General features: G+C 33.6%; 1 protein-coding gene across 1 annotated transcript in view; it reads left to right on the plus strand.

Moving 5' to 3' along the window:
• GALNT13 (polypeptide N-acetylgalactosaminyltransferase 13) overlaps nucleotides 1–24245 on the plus strand; it is an 809448-nt gene that overhangs the window by 521654 nt on the left and 263549 nt on the right. Inside the window, exon 7 of the mRNA XM_001373001.4 lies at nucleotides 7282–7399. Within this exon, the coding sequence (XP_001373038.1) occupies nucleotides 7282–7399 (118 nt within the window). The remainder of the gene's footprint in view (nucleotides 1–7281; nucleotides 7400–24245) is intronic.

A 24245-nucleotide genomic window follows, 5' to 3' on the forward strand; every position in this document is an offset into this window, starting at 1 on the left:
GTGTTATAGTTTCAGGATATATTAATTTAGTTATAATAAGTGGAGCAAGAAATGTGTCTCATACAGATTGAATGGAAGTGAGGATATTTGATATCTGCAAAATTTCCCATGTGGGCTAGTTGAGTTTCAGTAGACTTCTATTCTGGTTCTAGAATGAGTGATGAACAACTCTGGATTGGCAAAGGAGAAAATTGATTGATAAAAAGTTGTGAATTATCATCAAAGAAAAAAATTAGTTTCTGAAAAGCAACAAATATGGGCTGAGACAGAGTTATAATTAAAAGGGAAACCACTAGACTGGGAGTAATAACAAATATGAGTGATTTTCAACCCTGATATCATAATCACCGTCCTCCTCCAGCTGGTTGAATAAAATGAAATTATACTATTCAATTAGACTTCTCACCTGTCATTGTTTATTTGCTTTCAGTCATGTCTGACTTTTTATGATCCCATATTGGGGTTTTCTTGACAAAGATGCTGGAGTAGTTAGTCAATTCCTTCTCCAGGTCATTGTAAAAATTAGGAAATTGAGGCAAAATGAGTTAACTGATTTACTCAGGGCCACACAGCTAGCAAGTGTCTTAGGGTGTAGTTGAATCTTCTTGATTCCTGACCAAGCACTCTATCCACTGTGCTGCTTAGATGCCCTATGCTTCCCATCACCCCTCTTCACAAATTGAGTAAATTGAAAAACAAACACCAATTTATCAGTGAGAATCAACATAATGAAATAAGAGATTCACACATCAGCTACTTTTAAATCATGAAACCTCTTTCTGCATCTTAAGTTCATCACCTCTCTTCAAAGCCTTCAAAGGTCAGTAATATTGTTCATCTTCATCTTTTTGTACTTGTAATTTATCATTTTTATTTGATTTTGAAGTCTGAAATTATTTTTTCTTCATAATATTGTTACATATTTTTCTTAGTTATGTTAAAATTCTTGATAAAGTCATAATCAGCTTAAGTAGAACTATTTATATGAATATTTATATGAATACTTATATGGCTAATGAGATAGATATATGAGGAGAGAGAGACACAGAGAGGAGAGAGAGAGAGAGAGAGAGAGAGAGAGAGAGAGAGAGAGAGAGAGAGAGAAAGTGAGAGAGAGAAAGAGAGAGAGAGAGTTTGCACTTGTCTTTGGTTAGACCTGTAAGTTCATTAGCCTAGAGAAATACTAGTGAGGAAGCTCCCTTTAACAATGATGTTGAAAATTGATTACTGATATGCTCTTCTAAGTTTAGTGAGTCATCTTTTTGTGTATGAGATCTACATTTACAAATGTATGGGAGAAGATGCCCTAGTATAGATGGGTTTTGCCTGCATGGTTGGAAGCAATAACTCATTAATTAAGTTATAGATCCATCAGAGTAATACAGTAGGCAAATTGGAGTTTGGAGATATAGTGATTTATGTTCTTCATATCCTTGCTTTCACACACTATGAATATCTTGGTTTGGAATAAGTTCTGTATTATGATTTGGTAGATACTTGGAAGGATGTTCACGTAAAAACCAAAATAACATTTTGTTGTTCCTGAATGATTATATATTACTAGTTCCATTTTCCCCAGCATTTCCCAAGTTTAAAGATTGACTTGGCATGCTGCTATTTTCTTAATGCCATTGTAAACCTCAAAATTTCTTAGACTTATAAATGTTGGAAATTTCACCATTGGGAAATTTCATACTTGAAAAATTTCCTATTGATAGTGGGTCTTGGCTATTGGAATGTGAACCCCATTGGCATGAGAGTTTCCTCCTCCTCCCTTCTTAAGATTACTTTAGGACAGAAACCTTTTGCTGAACAATGGAAAGGACTTTGACCTATGCTTAAACATAGAACAGGAATTTCTTTGAGTCATGATTGATTTTAGAATTGATACAATGGAGATACTTGGAATCAATCTCCACCCTACTCAGTCCTAACAGGATTGAGGAAGGGCTGCAGCATAGATCAAAATTTAATTATTCCAATCTCTACCCTACTAAGGTTAACAGGATTTAGGAAGGGCTGTAGCAAAGGATCAAAGATTTAATTATTTGAAAATATGACCTTCAACAGACATGTGCAAAGCCAGAGACCTCTGGGCGGTCCTGGGTTAAGCTAGAGCCTCCATTGGCACAGGGAAATTGATGGACAGTGATTGGTAGATGTGAGAACTGAGGGGAGGGAACTTGGATGGTTTCCTTAAAAGAGAGGGCTATGAAGACTCAGGAGGGGTTTTTTAGGAGTTTGTCGGAGTGGTTGCAGGGTGCTCTGAGAAGCTTGCTCTGAAGGAAGCTGAAGGTGGGGGCTCTGAGACTGTTTCTCCATTTTGGTCACGTGAGTAATAGGGACTGATCTCCTTTCTTTGCCCCAGCTATCTAAGGGCTTGGGCCTTTTGGCCCAGCCTAAACAGAAGGGGTATTTAAGCCCTATTCCCTTCTCTCCCCTTTCTCTCTACCTCTATCTCTCTATCTCTAATTCCTTTCTTCCTCCTGTTTGTAATTAAAACTCCATAAAAGGTTGACGGCTGACTTGAGTTTTCATTTAGGAATTACATAGCTGAATTCCTTGGCGACCTTAAATTAATATATATCAGTCTTTTAAAAGTGATTTCCTTGTCACACCATTGTGTCTCCTATGTTCCATAACACATGGCTTTGCATGTAGGAGATACCAAAATTATTCACTCACCTTTCTGTTATTTCAGTTTCAAATAATAGGCAAACATCATTCTCTAGATTTTCTCAAGTTTTACTACTAAACACCAAAGATACTTATAAAAAGGGTTAAAGTAACACACACACACAAATACATGTGTACTGTTAACTTAGAAATAACACAGAAGTATTAAATAGTCAGAAAAACCAATACTTTAATCAGGATAGGGATAAGTCCAATTTGGCCCTTTACTCAGAGTCAGCGCCACAACCTTTTCAGGGTGCAAACCCTGGACTCTGGGAAAGTTATCCCTAGGGAGCGCCACAAGGCTCCATAACAACTCCGAGGAACAAAATAATTTGGGGAACTTATATACCCTTTGGGAAATCCAGGGGCAGGGAAAGATGATTGATATCACTATGGCTACAAGGAAAATGGGAGTGTTCAAACTACACTGACAAGATACAATCAAGCTAGAAGCTAGGGTGCAAGAGAAGGGGGCTTCTTACAAAGTTACTAAAGGATGGTTCATGCCCACATCTGACCTTCCTGAGAGAGGTTTTAATACAGTAGGGGATGCTATCTAAAACAAAGAATGTCCTTAGCATATGCTTATCTCACCCAACCAGAATTATCATTTCCCTTCAGGGTAGATTCCATGGGAACCAGGAACAAGGACAAGCTTTTGGGGTCTCCAATCTACAAGCTAAATCTAAAATTGGGGTTCATCAGATCCCACTAGGCCACAAGTTTGGGATTGCTAAATTCCATGTTGACAGTACATATATAAATACATTCATCTTAATTCCACAAAGCCATCCCAGGTTTTTGATCTTAATCTCCCTTAGTCACCTATCCCTCTTGAAATATTTCCTAACTTTGAGTTCTGCCAGAGCAATTTTTCTGCTCTAGAGATAGGTCATACTTCCAGTTAACTATTTGGCTTGGCAAGGCCACTAGGAATTCTCCCTGTTTTGTAATCTGTTTCTGTAACCAAATTCATAATGAAAGTGCTAAAGGATTGTCAAAGCAGCATCCTATCTAATGTTCTTCTATACGATTCTTACTAACACCAACACCACCAAAAGTTTTCATTTGAGCCTATGGAAACACTTTAAGTTGCCTCTTTGAACTCCACATTATAGATCATGGACCTGAGAAATACTCCCTTTTATCTTTTTACTAGAAAGGCCTTTCTCCATTTAACTTCCTAATTGTCAAAAGTGTCACAATATTTGTTTGTTTTTCTGAAATATTTTTCTTCTAATAACTAAAAAGATCACACAAACACAAGAATCATTAATAATATTTGACTAAGGAGATATTAATTCTATTGAACATCACAATTCAGGAATATAAATGCAATAATTTGATGTAGCACTGTGCAAAGACAAAACAAGAAATTAAATACACTTTGCATTTTTCAGCTTATGGCTTGTATGTTACCGAGGAGGATAGAGCCTTAAATGAAGAATTGACAATATAGCTCTGTATGCAGCAGACACTCAACTTATAATAATTTAATTTGACAAATACATATCTAAGTGACTATTAGGATAAGACAATGTGCTAGAGTAAGGATACAAAGTAAAACAAGCAAACAAACAAAAAGAAATATTCTCCTGCCCTTAAGGAACTTACATTTCAATCTTAGTGTATAATTTATATGCAAAAAAGTCAATAAGGGGCAATTAGGCAGTAAAGCTAAGCAATAGAGCTCAGTAGATAAAGCACCAGAACTGAAGGCAGGAGGTACTGGGCTCAAATTTAGCCTCCTGCTCTTCTTAGCTGTGTGACCCTGGGTAAGTCGCTTAGCGCTAATTGCCTATCTCTTGCTGCTCTTCTCCCTTAGAACAAATGCTTGGTGTCAATTTTAAGGCAAAAGATGAGGGTTTTTTTTTTAACAAAAAAAAAAAAAAGAAAAATGAATACATTTTAATATGAAAAGAGAGAAAGGGAGCATTCTTAACTGGAGAGATTAGAGAACACTTCACTGAAGAGGTATATCCTGAGGAGAGCTTTAAAGGAAAATAAAAATTCAAAGAATGAGAGATAAGAAAGATACATTCAGAAAAGAGGGATGGTTTATACAAATGTGAGGAATTATGAGATGGCTTCTCAAGGTGTGTATCTTTAAAGGGTCAAGTTACCTAACCAAAATAACAGAAAAAAATCATCAGTACATATAGACATTAAATAGTCTACAGCTAAGAAAAAGTAGGGGCAGGGTTTAACTTATATAATTATATATAAAAGCTGTTTTTAATTGAAAACCTCACCATAGAAATCTATGAAATTAAGAGATATGGGTCATTTTTCTCCTCACCCTTTATCAAATAGAATGAAAATATATTTCAATTCTTAATTTTTAATTTTAAAGTTTAATTTCATTACATACTCATAAATAATTTGAATATTCTGTTTTACGCATCTTCCCTAGAGAGAAATGATTTCCATTTATTATATTGAAAATTTCATTTTGCTTACTTAAAAGATTGTGGCTTTTTATTGTTCTTTTGATAAGTGATTAGGCACTTCGGGCTGATCATTAAAAATGGATCGCTTAGCACTTTAAACTATTTTTTGATAGTGTCATAGAACAATTGCAACGATGTTTATCCATAGTCCTATTAAGGAAAGCATTCAGTATCACTGTGCTGTACAGAGTTATTGCTACTGAGTTCCAAAGCCCCACTTAGGAGCAGAGTCATGGCCAGTCCATCATTACCATCTGTTCAGCTTTGTTATTGTTTCTCATTATAACCTGGGAAGGTCAATGGATACTATGCATGGCAGAAACCCAGCAAGACCAAAAGTAATAAAGCAGCTTGGAGACCTATGAAGCTTTAGCTATTCCAAATGACAGACAGCTAATTACCTGAGCTTGAGACACTACAAGCACTGGGAGAAATTGAGAACTTTGCAATATGTTAGAGGCCCAAGTATAGTGTTATTTTCTTATTATTCTGTGAATGGTGCTATTTTATTAGGAGACATTAGCATAACCTATGACAGAAGAAGATATGATATTGAAAGCAATGAAGTATTAGATTTGTTTGTTAAGTGTTCCACCAACTGTGAGGACAAGGCAAGCTGGTTCCTTCTTGGATGTCAGCCTAACTATATAGATAGAAGCAATTGCATGATGCATATATAATGAGTCATATTCAAAAAGGATCCTGACCTTCACTGAGTTATTTGGAAGCTTTTCCAGAAGAGAATTAATCTAGTAACTTCCTTCCTTCATTAATAATATCCTATTGAAATATTCTTTTAGAAAGACACTTTAGTATGGATAATGGACTAGTTCTAAAGTTAAAGAAGTTTTGGCTTGAATTTTTTGAAATATATTAGCTGTTTAGTCATGAGCAAAGAACTTAAACTCTCAGTGCTTCAGACAGCTTTCAAGTTGAAGAGAGGGTGTTGATCTGTATCAGTGGATGGACTATCCATACTAGGAAGTGACCACAATGATGAAACCATAGGTCTGGATCAATAAATAAAAATGAAAGAAGAAAAAATTTTAAAGGCAAGAAAAAAAAGAAAAAAAAAGAAAAAAACACCTTTATTCTACAGGAAAAAAATACCATGTGATTCTAAGTCATTATTAGATGACCTTTTGGGCCTGGAAATTCCATTAATTATGGACACTCTTAAGGATACATTTCTAATCTTGTCTCTTGAAAGTCAAGTAGAAGAGGAATAACACAGTAGCATGTGCATGTTTCATTTTGAATGAGAAAATTTTAGAGCAGTCATCTGGCCCATACCACTTTCTATAAACATTTTTTTTTGTTTTCTAAGACAATTTAAAATCTGTAGCAGTCCAGTTTCAGTGAAGGCAATACACTCATGCTCCTTAAACAATTGAATTAGAACTGAAATGTTCATTGTCTGATGATTTATAACTTTGCTAAGTGAAATTATAACTGAGACTTTCATATTGTGCTAAACTCTTTCATAGAAGGGCTCAAAGCATGGAATTTGTTCCACTAAGCTTTACATCGTGATGGTATTTAAACTTTTCTTCAGGTCTCACTGAAAAAGTCTTCAATTAACCCAAATGGTCAAACATCGGTAACAGTTAGATTCATCTTTATTTACATATATATTTACATACTTATACACATATATAAAATATAATTTACATATGTATGTAAATATTCACATATCCCTATAAATTTAACTTTAACTCTAAGATTTTTTAATTGAAAATTTTTATTTAATCAATAAATTTAGAATATTTTCCCATGGTTACATGATTGATGTTGTTTCCTCCACTCCCCCCCCCAAGTAGCTGATGTGCCATTCCACTGGGTTTTACATGTGTTATTGATCAAGACCTATTTCCATATTATTGATATTTGTACTAAGGTGATCATTTAGTCTACATCCCCAGTGATATCCTCTTCAGCTCATGTGATGAAGCAAATGTTTTTCTTCTATGTTTCTACTCCCGCAGTTCTTCCTCTCAATGTGGATAGTGTTCTTTCTCATATAACTCTTAAGATTTTTAATGCCTTTAAAAAAATTAAACGTCTCTAGAGATGCATGTTACAGTCTGACATTAAATTCCACACATTGTCTTTCAAAGAATATTCTTTTCTGTTGTATTTTTTTTTCAACTAGGACCCCTACTATGGCTGGCGGCCTATTTTCAATTGACAGAAACTACTTTGAAGAGATAGGAGCTTACGATGCAGGAATGGATATCTGGGGTGGAGAGAATCTTGAAATGTCTTTTAGGGTAACTGGATTTTACTTCATTTTTTACTATCATATATCACAGGCAGAGTATTCTCAACGTAAAACAAAAATTCAATCTATCAATTAATAATTTCAATGCATATTTAGGAAAAATCATTTGCATTCTGTTGTATGTAGTATTAACTATCATATAGCAAAACTATAGATATTTTAAGATTATTTGATTAATAATTTTATTTTGACAATAAATTCAAGACTATCTATTTTCTTAATTTGTCTTGGCAGAAGTTGAGAGAGAGTATATTACTGAAAACTGCTGATTTTCACCCCAAATTTATATATGTATGTGTTACATTATATTTGTAGGATCTACCCAAGTTAGTTCTGATGTTATTCAGTCATCCTATTCTTAAAGGAAAATTAACTACTTTATGAAGTAGCTAATATTTTCTCAGGTGAAAAGATACTTTGTTAAAAAATCAAGGAAAAAAATCATTTAGAAGATGGCATTTTGAGTTAATGAAAAACTTGAATTTATGGTTAAAGCACAGAAGAGATTAGTAGTATTGGGTAAAATGGCTTTTCTATCCTGTATAAGAAATTGGGTCTGGGGTTCCTTTGGTATAGTAAACATACTATTGAGGAAACTCCTTCTACCAATGTAGGTTGGTATCTTCTGTACAACTGAAATTCTCAGAAAATAGTATAGTACATTAAGATGGGATTACAAGGATTATTTGTCACAGCCAGAATTTCAACTCATCAATTCCTGGCTTTGAGACCAAAGTTATAACCACCATACGATGGTGACTATTATTTCATATAATTCAGCATTTAAAATCATTAATATGCCTGGCAATCAAATGACATGAAAATATTGAAACATTTTTTTCTATATGAAGTCTATTATATTCATAGGATATTGATACTTTATAAGGCAGTGCTTCTTTGGTTAAGGACTGCATGATAATTAAAAGTCTTCCTTCAGAATGCTGGACTTGAAGTCAGGAAGAAGCATTCAAATCAAGCCCCTGACACTTATTAGCTGTGGTTGTCTAGACAATTCACTTGATCTCCCCATGTATCAATTTTCTCATCTGAAATATGGGAATAATAGTATCTTCATCACAGGAATATTAAGATCAAGTGAGCTAATATATGTAAAAGAGAAAGGTAAGATTAGAACTAATCATTTAATTTGTCTGTTATAAGTCAGATACTGTGCCGAATGCTTTAAAAAATATTATTTCAATTAATGATCACAAAAACCCTGTCAGTAGAAGCTATTATTTTCCATGTTTTATCCTGTTATGAGTTAGTCAGCTAGTATGTGTCTGAGGTCAAATTTTATCTTAATTATTCCTGACTCTAGACCCAACCCTCTATCCAGTGAATCATCAGAAACCCAATAAAATACTTTGAAACATTAAAGTGTATATAAAGGCTTTTGGCTAATACTCTCAGCCAAAGTATTTGAAAGATAACAATATACCTTTTTCATTTTCTTATTTCATTTAATTTTTTTTACTTTTTGCTTCTTTTCAAAAACAAAATTTGATTTTTATAGTATGTAACTATTGAATAATATCTAATATACATATTTGTATCAAAATGTGAAAGGAAAATAATATTTAGCAGCCTCACTAAAGCATAGCCTTCTGTGGTATGGAAAGTGTTTGAAGGGGAATTTATCTTGGAATGAGAATCATAAGGATTTATTCTGCAAGTACCAGTAAGATCTTCTTACATAAAACTCTCAATTATGCCACTTACCTATAGTATAACAACTGGGGATATCATTATAAAAATCAATCTCCAAAATATTTCTTGTGGTAATACTTATAGAACATAATTATAGTGTGACAAATATCTTGAATTGGCCCCCAAAACCAATGCTACATTCAGAATAGCTATATCATTACTCTTTATCTCATATCTTCAACCTTCTTATGAATTTACTTGATATATATTAAGAAATAATAATAAATAGGGAATTCCATGGATTATGGGATCTGACCAATAGAAGGAGCATTTGAGATTATCTAACTCAGTTCTTTCATCTCATATAAAAAGAATTACGTCACTTAGGGAACTTTGGTTATTTACCTCATTTCACAATGTAAGTTGATGGTCAAAGAAAAATGAAAATGTATGTTGCTATGTTGCTTGGTCCCACCAGTAAGTGATAATGCCTTCTCTTTAATTTGTTTGGATTATTTTCTATAAGAAAAACAAACAAAAAACTTACATAATTTATTTAGTTTTAGTTTCCGACCTAAGGAGCAGCAGCAGCTAGGTAGTGCAGTGGTTATACTGCTCAGACTGGAGTCAAGACACATCTTCATTAACTCAAGTCTGGCCTCAGACAATTATTTGTTGTGATCTTGAGCAAGTCCCTTATCCTTGTTTCCTTTAGTATCATCATCTGTAATGAGCGAGAGAAAGGAACGATAAATCATTCCAGTGTCTTTGCTAAGAAAATTCAAGCTACTGTCACAAAGCCAGACATGACTGAACAATTGAACAGCAATGATCAATGAAAGACAATATTATTGGCACCCATGACTTTGATCATGCAGATGTCATCCTTTCTTTTCTTCCTTATCACTCCCTAAATGTATTCATCCATTTTTCTCCCTTCCAACCTCTGTGTTCTATTTCTTTGTTTTAATGACCGAAGCCCTCATTATAAAACATATGATTGGATGTGGACACTCCTTTTATGCTGGTTGCTAAACTCACTCACTCATGCTTATAAAGTTGAAACAAAGTAATAAAAGCAGAGAATCAGAAAGAGTGATCAGAGAATGGATGTTTAAAAGAGAAATGTTGGAGAGCAATGATTAAAAAATAAGATTGTGTGTGTGTGTGTGTGTGTGTGTGTGAAGGACACAACCTAGTCCCAAATCTCCACTGTTCCCATTCATGAGAGTAACATAGTATAATGGAAAAATGTAATGGAAAAATCTGAGAAGTCAATGATAACTTGGGTTCTAAATTTTATTTTCTAAAAAGTAGCTTTTTGGCACTGATTAAATCATGTTAACTTTTAAATATTTTGTAAGTAAGACTTATACATTCTGAATTATTTTCCTTTAATTTTCTTACCTGCTAAATGGAAATAGATCTTATCCCAATCTGTGCAATTTATTTCAATTCTTTAAGAAATTACTAAACACTACTTTATGAATGGCTCTATGCTAGGCAATGAAAAGAAATAGACAAAGATGCTTATATAATATCAGAGGAGAAACCCTGTCACAAGTAAATAGGAACAAATACATTTCAAGTGCTCAAGAGAGTACTAAATAACTAGAGGGAATTATAAAGGGTCCCAGAAAGAAGGAAGTACTTAAGATGTTTCAAAGGAAACTAAAGATTCTACAAAGCACTATGAAGAGGAAATAAATGTCTAGCTTAGGAGATCACCTATGCCAAAGAAAGGAGGATAAGATATACAAAGCCATTTATAGAGAATAACTAGTAGGTTGGTGTGATTTGAGTGAGGAGGTTAAAAAGGAAATAAATATGAAGTAAAGAGAAAGAAAAGTATGACATATTATTAAGGGTTTAAAATACCAAAGTGAATAGGTATCAATACAGAGGTTGAAATATTACACACACACACACACACACACACACACACACACACACACACACACACACACACACACATATATATATATATATATATACATACTTGTATGTATGTATCTGTGTGATAGCATGTGTATTTTATATATTATATATGTATATGGTAAGACAGAGACAGACACACAGAAAGAGAGAGGGAGAAAGAGAGAGGAAGAAAGAGAGAGAGGAGAGAGGGAGATAGAGAGAGAAAGTGCTTAATGTATCATAGAGATAATAGGGAGACTGGAAGTAAATGATGTCCCAGAAAAGTCTGGATCCTGTCTATTTCCTCCTGCCTTCTGTTCTTCAAATGAGTGTAGGCATGCTTATTGGGAATTCTCATGTTTTCACTCATTGCCTCTAATACTTCCCATGGCCAGTACAAAATGGGCCAAAAATAATAAGAAAAATAAGTCATGATTCAGAAAATTTTGACTCACACTAAAATACATACACAAGTGCACACAAACATATGACCCTGTATATATATGTATCTTTATTTATATCTATATAATATATAATTACATATAAGGGTATAATTGTAACATATGCACATGTAAATTTATAATATATGTTTGTATATATATTTGCACACTGATATATGTATATGTTGTGTATATGCATAAAGATAATGATGTATTTACACTATGAATCAAAATTAATTGAATTCATTCCCATTCTCTAAATATTCTTTGATCTGTTTGCAAATTTTGGAAAGTAGCAATATAGACCTCAAAAGTCTGACATGGATAATAGAAAATGTAAAAATTCACCAGAAGTTAGCAGTCATATTTCCTTTACCTTTATTTTTCCAAGAACTTGGTAACTGGTTATTTTCTTCAGTAGAATTAAAGATTTGTAACTCTCAGCAGGTAGGTGTGGGTTTGAAAAAAAATAACTGCAACATTTCTACTTCAGAAACTTAAGCTTGATATTTGTGAGTTAATTAATTGTATCAAGAATAAATGATCCTGTAGAAGATGTGAGTAGTATTCAGTGAAATGTGGTGTTAAAACCCCTAGTCATCTTCTTGATTTTCTAGTCCCCCCATGCCCACAAAATTCCTTCTTCATTGGATTTAAAATCCTTTAAAACTAGTTTTAGCTCAGCTTTACAAATAACATAAGCACATAGTCAAATATTTCAAAAGAACCTCAATTTACTAGGCCTTAGGTTATACTATATACTAAAGAGCAGTTACACAAATGCATGAGTATGCATAAATGCTTATGTGCATGTATATATACATATACAAAATAAATGTATATATATGTTACATTGTGCGTTTACATATGGATGTATGTGTTTCACTATTATATAAAGTAATTATGTGCATCCTTTTCTTCTGACTCCACTATATCTTTTACTTATAGAACTGAAGGTGTGGGACTATCTATATTAAAATTTGAAACTATTTCTGCCAATAATAATATTCCCATCTACAATATACACACATAGTTAATAAGTCAAATGTACACTGAATACATATGAAGAAAAGTAGAATCATAAGCTCATGAATTTAGAGCTGATGGAGACTATCTAATCCAAATGTCTTATTTTACAAACAGGCCCAGAAGAGTTGTGACATGCCTGAAGATGATACAGGCATTAAGTGACAGTATCTAGTTTTGAACTAAGTTACTTCAAATTTCATCTCCTTTTCCTAGTATTTAATATTTAAGATACTTAGAAAGACATTTTTTCTTTTAGTGATTTTTATGGGGAACTAAAAAATATGCAACTTACTGAGGGTCACAGTCACAGTGTGTCAGAAATGTGGCTTAAACCTATGTCTTCCTAACTCCAAGGCATTCATCTAATCTAAATATATCAAATTGTTTCTTACAGAGGACATATATGGATAAAAATACGACTAATAATACAAGTGATGAATGATTGCTAAAGACAGGAATTTTTAGGAATAAGAATGATCATTTAAAGTTACTTTGTTCAGAGAAGGATTTACAGAGATGATTGCACTTGAAATGTGCCTGGAAAAAAAAAAGGAGAGGTACAATACAAAGAAAGGAAGGGGAGAAGGCATTTCAGGCATCATAAATTACATGAATAATGATAAGCATGTATTATCAATCCAATTTATATAATAGTAACAAGATGATGATATTTTATAAGTCAGAGAACATCAAAGAAATGTATTTTATCAATATATCTCTCCACTTGGACAGTTTTTTTTTCTTCTTTCATTTTATATAACTATATATGACCAAGCCTGCTGAATCAAGAAATGCTGTGTATTCTTTCTGAATAGTGATGAATAAAATTTTTGCAAACATAAAATAAAGCATAGGTTAACTATTCTGCCTTAAATTCATAGCTACACTAACTAATATCATTGCTATAATGATGGCAGCAAGCCAGATAATCCAACTTTTTTGCAAGTCACAGTAAAATTTAAAATATGTTTTGATCAAAATACTAATATTATACATGATTTGCATCCATAAGGTAACACAAATTCTTTGATTTATTTCAAGTCTTTCCATATTTATGTATACCATCATCCCCTCAGTGACACACACATTTATCACATTTATCAATCTCACAATTAGTTTCCTAAATCTAAAGAAATTAATTTTAAGGAAATTTAATTTCTGGAATTCTTCCTGAACTCCAATAATACAGAAACGATTCTTGATCCAATATGTTTGACAAGTTGTATTACGTCTCATACTTTAATTAAAATTACCTCTAGAATGTCTAAAAACACAAATCAAAATAGAGAATTAAGACAATTATAATAATCATAATTCAATGATTATATTTTATTTTTTAAACATATTCAGATAATAGAAACAAAAGTATTTTGGAATGACTTAAAAATAATTGTTGTTTCACTATTCAAACATTTGTTGTATAATTTATCATTTGGAAGTACAAATACATATTGATGTATTATAAATATAAATAATAATATAATTATATATTATATAAATTAATTAAAGGTATATGCACATATACACATATATATTCATATGTACACATACATATATATATATATAGTTATAAATATATGCATGTGTATATGAAGAGCTAGTAAATATGTTTATCTGAACTGGTATAAAGGCCCCAATTCTGCTAAAACAAACATAGCAGGTGAGATTTAAAAGTTCATATTAGAAGGGTTAACTGGGAAGGAATATTTACATAATACATGCTTAAGGAAAGTTTCCAATGCATAGGAGGCCAAACTTAAGGTAATGATATGATAAATGAGTGTATAAAATATGGGTAGTCATCATTTAAAATAATTGTGAACTCAAAAGGTTTTCTTTGCAATTGGCTTAAGATGATTTTTCATTAAATTAAATATTCTGAACATTCTACAACACTTCAATTTTTATAATTCAAAAGCCATAGTCACAGACCTGAATAATTATCCTCATAAAATCCCCATATTGTAGGATATTTAATGATTAGATTTTTTAGGAGAGCATGTTTAACTACCTACTCTGAAGGTCTAAGTCAGTGTCATTCTGTGTTGGCAATGACCCAGGTTTCTCTCAGACAATGAAAGCAGTATATAATATCTAATAAATCCTAGAAATATGGAAAAACATTGAAAATACATCCAGTAAGAGAAAGTTCATCATGTAATATTTAAAATTATGAGACTGTAGCTTAATAACTTAATTAAATCAAAGTAGTAGTAGTAGTAGTAGTAGTAAGTAGTAAATAGTAGTAGTAGTAGTAGTAGTAGTAGTAGTAGTAGTAGTAGTAGTAGTAGTAGTAGTAGTAGTAAAGAGAGGGTAAAGTAGGAAAGAGGTAGAAAGGTACTTAGCTTTCTAATCTATTGGCTGTCATAATAGGTCTCTAGCTGCTATGTAGCAAGGGTCCCTTCTGTTCTTCCATGTGTACTCCAAAGACCTCTACTTCCTGCCACGTATCAATTTATAAGCTCTTTTCTCCACCCATGAACTCTCACACATTTCATCTCAGGAAACAAACATAGTTTTGTTTTTTTAATTTGCCTGGCCTGCCCAAGGGGGCAGTGCCTGTGGAGTCAGTTTCCTGTCCCCTTGGTCCTTGGTTATTTAACTTTCTTTACTGAGACTCATCTATACTTGAATTGACTCAGCAGTATTTGACCTCTAGGAAACTGAGAGATGATGTTACAAAAGGCAAAACAGGAGAGAGAGAAATTTGCTTCCAACAACCATTAGAGGTTCAGACAGCAAGAGATGGATATATATTTTTAGATATGTTTACTCATGAACACTGCCTACTGATATATGATCTTTATTAGTGCCAGGTATATCAACCTTTATTAAATTATGAATCCTTGAAATATTACAGTATGTCTGTAAAGTTTGCTATAATTTACGGGATTATTCCCAAAGACATGTCTGTTCTTTCTTGTTGAAGCTCATAAGTCTGATTTATAAAATTTCCAGCTATTGCAGGAACATCTATCTATCCATCTATCTATCTCTCTCTCTCTCTCTCTCTCTATCTATCTATCTGAATTTATTATGGAGGCAAAGAAGAACAAGTCTCAAACTAAGAAGAGGACAAAGTTATCAAAAGCACTTCTATTAAAAAAAACTTCAAAAAATAGAAATTGTTCTCAGATTCAAGAAGAGCTCAAAAAGGATTTCAAATTTCAAATAAGAAAAGATCAAGAATCTTAAGTAAAGAAATGAAAACAATGCAAGGAAGAGTAGAAAACTTGGGAAAATAGAAAAAAAATACAGCAAAATTGGTCAAAAGTAAAAAAAAGGTACAAAAATATAAAGAAGATAATAAATTTATAAAAAGCAGAATTGGCCAAATGTAAATGGTTTGAAAGGTCACTGAAGCAAATAATTTCTTAAAAATTAGAATTGGTCAATTGAAAACTAATGACTTCATGAAATGCAAAGAAAGAACAAAACAAAATCAAATTAATAAAAATAGGAGAAAATATGAAAAATCTCATTAAAGAAAAAAACAAATGATTTGGAATATAGATCTAAAATAGACAACTTAATTATTAGAGTACCTGAAAGCCATGGCAAAAATATTACATGAAATTATCAAAGTAAACTACCCTGTAATTCTTTAACAATCTAGTCAAATAGAAATTGAATTAATCCAAGGACTACATTTTGAAAGCTAAAGCCAAATTACAACATCCAGGAATATTATAGCACAAAATACTGCAAGTAGCCAGAAAGAAACAATGCAAATATCATGGAGCCATGTTAAGGATTGGGTAGGATTTTGAAGCTTTTATATTAAAGGATTGGAAGACTAGGAATAAATATCTTTCAGAAGGCAAAGGAACTAGACTTGCAAAAAAAGAATCACCTATCCAGCAAAATAGAGTATATTCTTTCAGGTGGGGGAATCATCACTTAATAAAATAGATTTCTAAGCATTCCTGATGGAAAGGACAAAGTTAAATGGAAAATTTAACTCTCAAATATAAGACTCAAGATAATGATAAAAAAGGTAAACCAGCAAGACCATATTTAGGGGATTCAATAAGGGTGATTATCAACTTTGAAAGACTTAGCTATTTTCAGCAATACAATGAACCAGTACAATTCTGAAGGACCACAGTCAAAGAATGCTATTTAGCTTGAGAGAAAGAGCCAGGGGAATCTCAATGGAGATAGAAGAATATTATTTTTTATTTTATGTTATTTCTAATTTCATTTGGAGGTTTTAGTTTTATATGAATATTATTTTACAACAATAATCAATATGAACATATAATATATATGATAATACATGTATGACCCAGATCAAATTGCTTACCATCTCAGGTTTAGGGGAGAGAAGTAAGGGAGAAAGACAATTTGTATCTTAAAATTGGAGAAGCTCAGAGAGCAGGGTCGTCTGGAACAACAGCAAACCTCAGGGCTAGCAAAAGGGCCTTGGGAGCCAGCTATTCTGAAGGCCACATCCTAAAAACAACCTAACCCAGTCTAGGGGGCACCCAGACAGCAGGGAAACAGAGAGAGACAGGGGAGCTTGTAACCCCCTGGCTGGATCCTTCCATTGGAGTCTCACGAAAAAAGTCCCTGCCTCAAGGCATACTAAATTCAACCCAGGGAAAGCTAATCTCATTAGGAGCCCTCTGAGCTCCAGGAAGCCGCGGCCCCTTCCCCTGCAGAGTACTGCAGCTGACCGGCTAAGGCACAGGAACAAGGGCCAAGCTAGGCTCAGAGCGTGGAAGTAAGGCAATGGAGAAGCATCAGGAGGGTGCCAAGGAGAGGAGGGTAGTAACAGGGATACACCAGCAATTCCTGGCTCCCCGGGAAGACAGAATAACAACTGCATAGAACAGACAATCTGCCTAGGGCTAAAACCTCTGAAAGCCAGACATAGATAAGAAAAGCTAATCCTCCCCACTCAGATAGAGATGGCAAACTACACAGAAACACAAAAGCACCAAAATTCCAAAAGAAAGAAGAAGAAGGGGGTGACTTTGGACACATTTTATGGAGCAAAAATACAAAACACAGAGGAGATAGAAGAGGAAACACAAGCAAATGCTCTGATACCTTCCAAAGGGAATGGAAACTCTCCACAAACCCATGAAGAATTTGAATCTGAAATGAGCAAAAAGATGGAAGACTTCTGGGAGGAAAATTGGGAAATAATGCAAAAGAAATTCACGCATCTACAAAACCAGTTTGACCAAACTGTAAAAGAAAACCAGGATTTAAAGCAAGAACTAATAAAGCAAAGCCAAAAGACACTGTCACTGACAAAGTGACAGATTTGGAAAATAAAGGGAGAAGAGATAATTTAAGAATAATTGGACTTCCAGAAAAACCAGAAATAAATACCAAATTTGACATCGTAATACAAGAGATAATCAAAGAAAATTGCCTAGAGATTCAAGAACAAGGGGGCAATACAGCCACTGACAGAGCTGAGAGAACACCCTCTACACTAAACCCCCAAAAGACAACTCTCAGAAATGTAATTGCCAAATTCCAAGACTCTCAAACAAAAGAAAAAATCCTACCAGAAGCCAGAAAAAGACAATTTAGATATAAAGGAATGCCAATCAGGGTCACACAAGACCTTGCAAGTTCTACTCTAAATGATCGTAAGGCATGGAACATGATCTTCAGAAAGGCAAGGGAGCTGGGTTTTCAACCAAGAAGCAGCTATCCAGCAAAACTGACTATATACTTCCAAGGGAAAGTATGGGCATTCAACAAAATAGAAGATTTCCAACTTTTTGCAATGAAAAGACCAAAGCTCTGTGGAAAGTTCGATATCGAAAATCAAAGAGCATGGAATACCTGAAAAGTTAAATATAAAGGAAAGGGAAAAGGAAAAAATGTTACCTTCTTCTTTTACTCAAACTCTCTTCTACGAGGACTACATTTATATCAATCTATGTATACTAACACATGGGGAAAATGTAATGTGTAAATAGGGGGAAAAGAAAGCCAAATAGAATAATCTTTTTCACACGAAGATTCACATGGGAAGGGGAGGGGAAGAAAACTCCTATAAGAAGGAGAGGAACAGAATATTTACTTAAACCTTACTCTCAGGGAAATCAACTCTGAGAGGGAAGAACATCCAGATTCTTTGGGATCTTGAATTTTATCTTACACAACAAAGGTAGGGAGAAGGGAAAACCAAGGGGAGGAGGGGAGAGGGAAAACAAAATAGGAGGGAAAGAAAGGGGGAAGGGGAGGGAACAAAAAGGGAGGTACTAAAAAAGGAAACATATCAAGGGAGGGGACAAGGGGGACCGATTTAAAGTAAATCACTGGACTAAAAGGTAGAGCCAAAGAAGAAAAGGTTAAAACTAGGGAAGGATATCAAAATGCCAGGGAGTACACAAATGACAGTCATAACTTTGAACGTGAATGGGATGAACTCACCCATAAAATGTAGACAAATAGCAGAATGGATTAGAATCCAAAACCCTACCATATGTTGTCTTCAAGAAACACACATGAGGCGGGTTGACACCCACAAGGTCAGAATTAAAGGATGGAGTAAGACCTTCTGGGCCTCAAATGACAGAAAGAAGGCAGGAGTGGTAATCATGATATCTGATAAAGCCAAAGCAAAAATAGACCTGATCAAAAGGGATAGGGAAGATAATTATATTTTGTTAAAAGGGACTTTAGATAATGAGGAAATATCACTAATCAACATGTATGCACGAAATAATAGAGCACCCAAATTTCTAATGGAGAAACTAAGAGAATTGAAGGGAGAAATAGACAGTAAAACCATATTAGTGGGAGACTTAAACCAACCATTATCAAATTTAGATAAATCAAACCAAAAAATAAATAAGAAAGAGGTGAAAAAAGTGAATGATATCTTAGAAAAATTAGAATTAAAAGACATATGGAGAAAAATAAATAGGGATAGGGATAAAAAGGAATACACCTTCTTTTCAGCACCACATGGCACATTCACAAAAATTGACCATACATTAGGTCACAGAAACATAACACACAAATGCAGAAAACCAAAAATTATAAATGCAGCCTTCTCAGATCACAAGGCAATAAAAGTAATGATCAGTAAAGGTACATGGAAAACCAAATCAAAAACTAATTGGAAATTAAACAATATTATACTCCAAAATCATTTAGTTAGAGAAGAAATCATAGAAACAATTAATAATTTTATCGAGGATAATGACAATGGCGAGACATACTTTCAAACCTTTTGAGATGCAGCCAATGTGGAAATCAGAGGTAAATTCATATCCCTGAGTGTATATATCAACAAACTAGGGAGAGCAGAGTACAATCAATTGGAAATGCAAATAAAAAACTCGAAAGCGATCAAATTAAAACCCCCCAGCAGAAAACCAAATTAGAAATCCTAAAAATTAAGGGAGAAATTAATAAAATTGAAAGTGATAAAACTATTGATTTAATAAATAAGACAAGAAGCTGGTACTTTGAAAAAACAAACAAAATAGATAAAGTATTGGTCAATCTAATTTTAAAAAGGAAAGAAGAAAAGCAAATTAACAGCATCAAAGATTAAAAGGGGGCCAGCACCTCTGATGAAGGGAAAATTAAGGCAATCATTAGAAATTACTTTGTCCAATTATATGGCAATAAATACACCAACTTAGGTGATATGGATGAATATACACAAAAATACAAACTGCCTAGACTAACAGAATAGGAAATAGAATTCTTAAATAATCCCATATCAGAAAATGAAATCCAAAAAGCCATCAAAGAACTTCCTAAGAAAAAATCCCCAGGGCCTGATGGATTCTCCAGTGAATTCTATCAAACATTCAGAGAACAGTTAATCCCAATACTATACAAATTATTTGACATAATAAGCAAAGAGGGAGTTCTACCAAACTCCTTTTATGACACAAACATGGTACTGATTCCAAAACCAGGCAGGTCAAAAACAGAGAAAGAAAACTATAGACCAATCTCCCTAATGAATATAGATGCAAAAATCTTAAATAGGATACTAGCAAAAAGACTCCAGGAAGTGATCAGAAGGGTCATCCATCATGATCAATTAGGATTTATACCAGGGATGCAGGGCTGGTTCAATATTAGGAAAACCATCCACATAATTGACCACATCAACAAACAAACCAGCAAGAATCACATGATTATCTCAATAGACACAGAAAAAGCCTTTGGTAAAATACAACACCCATTCCTATTAAAAACACTAGAAAGCATAGGAATAGAAGGGTCGTTCCTAAAAATAATAAACAGTATATATCTAAAACCATCAGCTAATATCATCTGCAATGGGGATAAACTAGATGCATTCCCAATAAGATCAGGAGTGAAAAAGGATACCCATTATCACCTCTACTATTTGACTTTGTACTAGAAACACTAGCAGTAGCAATTAGAGAAGAAAAGGAAATTGAAGGCATCAAAATAGGCAAGGAGGAGACCAAGTTATCACTCTTTGCAGATGACATGATGGTCTACTTAAAAAATCCTAGAGACTCAACCAAAAAGCTAATTGAAATAATCAACAACTTTAGCAAAGTTGCAGGATACAAAATAAACCCACATAAGTCATCAGCTTTTCTATATATCTCTGACACAGCTCAGCAGCAAAAACTAGAAAGAGAAATCCCATTCAAAATCACCTTAGACAAAATGAAATACCTAGGAATCTATCTCCCGAGACAAACACAGGAACTATATGAACACAACTACAAAACACTCTCCACACAACTAAAACTAGACTTGAACAATTGGAAAAACATTAACTGCTCATGGATAGGATGAGCCAATATAATAAAATGACCATCCTACCCAAACTTATTTATCTATTTAGTGCCATACCCATTGAACTCCCAAAATATTTCTTTACTGATTTAGAAAAAAACCATAACAAAATTCATTTGGAATAACAAAAGATCAAGGATATCCAGGGAAATAATGAAAAAAAAAAACACATATGATGGGGGCCTTGCAGTCCCAGACCTTAAACTATATTACAAAGCAGCAGTCATCAAAACAATTTGGTACTGGCAAAGAAACAGAAAGGAAGATCAGTGGAATAGACTGGGGGCAAGTGACCTCAGTAAGATAGTATACGATAAACCCAAAGATCCCAGCTTTTGGGACAAAAATCCACTATTGGCTAAAAACTGCTGGGAAAATTGGAAAACAGTATGGGTGAGATTAGGAATAGATCAACACCTCACACCCTACACCAAGATAAATTCAAAATGGGTGAATGACTTAAACATAAAGAAGGAAACCATAAGTAAATTGGGTAAACACAGAATAGTATACATGTCAGACCTTTGGGAGGGGAAAGACTTTAAAACCAAGCAAGACATAGAGAGAATCACAAAATGTAAAATAAATAATTTTGACTAAATTAAATTAAAAAGCTTTTGTACAAGCAAAACCAATGTAACTAAAATCAGAAGGGAAACAACAAATTGGGGAAAAATCTTCATAGAAACCTCTGACAAAGGTTTAATCACTCAAATTTATAAAGAGCTAAATCAGTTGTACAAAAAATCAAGCCATTCTCCAATTGATAAATGGGCAAGGGACATGGATAGGCAGTTCTTAGATAAAGAAATCAAAACTGTTAATAAGAACATGAAGAAGTGTTCTAAATCTCTTATAATCAGAGAGATGCAAATCAAAACAACTCTGAGGTATCACCTCACACCAAGCAGACTGGCTAGCATGATAGCAAAGGAAAGTAATGAATGCTGGAGGGGATGTGGCAAAGTCAGGACGTTAATTCATTGCTGGTGGAGTTGTGAACTGATCCAACCATTCTGGAGGGCAATTTGGAACTATGCCCAAAGGGCGACAAAAGAATGTCTACCCATGGCCCAGCCATAGCACTGCTGGGTCTCTACCCCAAAGAGATAATGGACAAAAAGACTAGTACAAAAATATTGATAGCTGCTCTCTTTGTGGTGGCCAAAACCTGGAAAATGAGGGGATGCCCATCAATTGGGGAATGGCTGAGCAAATTGTGGTATATGTTGGTGATGGAATATTATTGTGCTAAAAGGAATAATAAAGTGGAGGAATTCCATGGAGACTGGAACAACCTCCAGAAAGTGATGCAGAGCGAGAAGAGCAGAACCAGGAGAACATTGTACACAGAGACTAATACACTGTGGTATAATCGAACGTAAATGGACTTCTCCATTAGTAGTGGTGTAATATCCCTGAACAATCTGCAGGGATCTAGGAGAAAAAAACACTATGCAAAACAAAGGATAAACTATGGGAATAGAAACACCAAGGAAAAGCAACTGCCTGACTACAGAGGTTGAGGGGACATGACAGAGGAGAGACTCTAAACTAAACTCTAATGCAAATATTAACAACATGGAAATGGGTTTGAATCAAGAACACATGTGACACCCAGTGGAATCACGCGTCGGCTATGGGGGGTGTAGGGGAGGAAAAGAAAACGATCTTTGTCTTTAATGAATAATGCTTGGAAATGATCAAATAAAATAGTATTAAAAAAAGTAAAAAAAAATTTGCAGAAAACCTATACTGAAATTTGCTCTTGTATGTAATTGGGAAAAACAAATATTTTAAGAAAATGAATGAAGTATACTTTAGCAGATGAGATCAAAGTTTTAAATTTAATTTTTTGAATGAATGATGGATTTCATGTGTGAGAATTATATGAGAAATTGACAAAAATGTTAAACTAAAAATAAGAAAAAGATAAAAATATCAGTTTATATAAATTAGATCTAACATATATATACATGTATATTTCTCAAGATGAAAAGATAGAACATGAATGTAAGCATATATTCAATTGCAAATAACTCAATTATAAACCTATTTATTATATATTTATATGTATAAGCCCCAATTCTGTTCACTCATACCTGTCTTAAAAATAATTTTAAAAAATGACCATTCCACTACGGCCAACATAAAAATATCATCATTCATTAAGTAATTACTTCATGTTAAAACTATGTGGTGAAAGTAATGAGTAGCACTAGGGCATTTGTATAATTCAAATCAATACTCAAAGTATATAATATTTTCTTTTAAAATTTGAATTATTATTTCAAAAGCATTGTCCACTGGTTCATAATGGTGTCATGGACAGAGATCTGAACTCTGAGCCATAAAAAATAATTAGTGGAAGTCAAGTCCTGACATATATTGGCTGTGTATCCCTCGGGAATTTAATTTACTTTCATGTTTTAGACAATCTTGGAAGGTTATAAATACAAGAGAAAATGATGACCTATATTAGTTTGAGAATTTCCTTATTTGAGTGAACCTTCTGTCAGTTAAAAGTGTAGATCTAGTTCTAGGTCCATTGTTTGCACAATGAACACTATTCTTGGCTTTGCAAAATGAAGCTTCACCCTTCTTTCCTCTCCTCAGCATTCTATGAAGTGACTCTGCTAGTATTGATTTCTCCTTCATATGAGCAAGATGATTACACTTTTCTAATGCATTAAGTGTGAAATTAACTTTCTTTGTTCTCAGGCACAATTTTGATATGACTTGTTATGCCTAATGTGTTTGATTTACCTAAAGGCAACATTTTTAATTATGATGTGAGGCTTCTTTTTTGTACTTTATAAGATTGACTTACTTTGTACAATAGACATTTTCCTGAAGAAGTGTGTGAAAATGCATTTGTTCATTTATTTGTTGAAAAGTTCTGACTATTTAAAATCAGGGACAAAGTAAAATCTCTTGTGAAACCAATAATCTCCTTTTAAGTGTGGTAGATTGGAAAAAATTCTGAAATGGTGAATCAACAGAATTGCGTTTTAATCATGACTATGT

This window comes from Monodelphis domestica, chromosome 4 (genome assembly GCF_027887165.1).
Source record: "Monodelphis domestica isolate mMonDom1 chromosome 4, mMonDom1.pri, whole genome shotgun sequence".
Lineage (NCBI taxonomy): Eukaryota > Metazoa > Chordata > Mammalia > Didelphimorphia > Didelphidae > Monodelphis > Monodelphis domestica.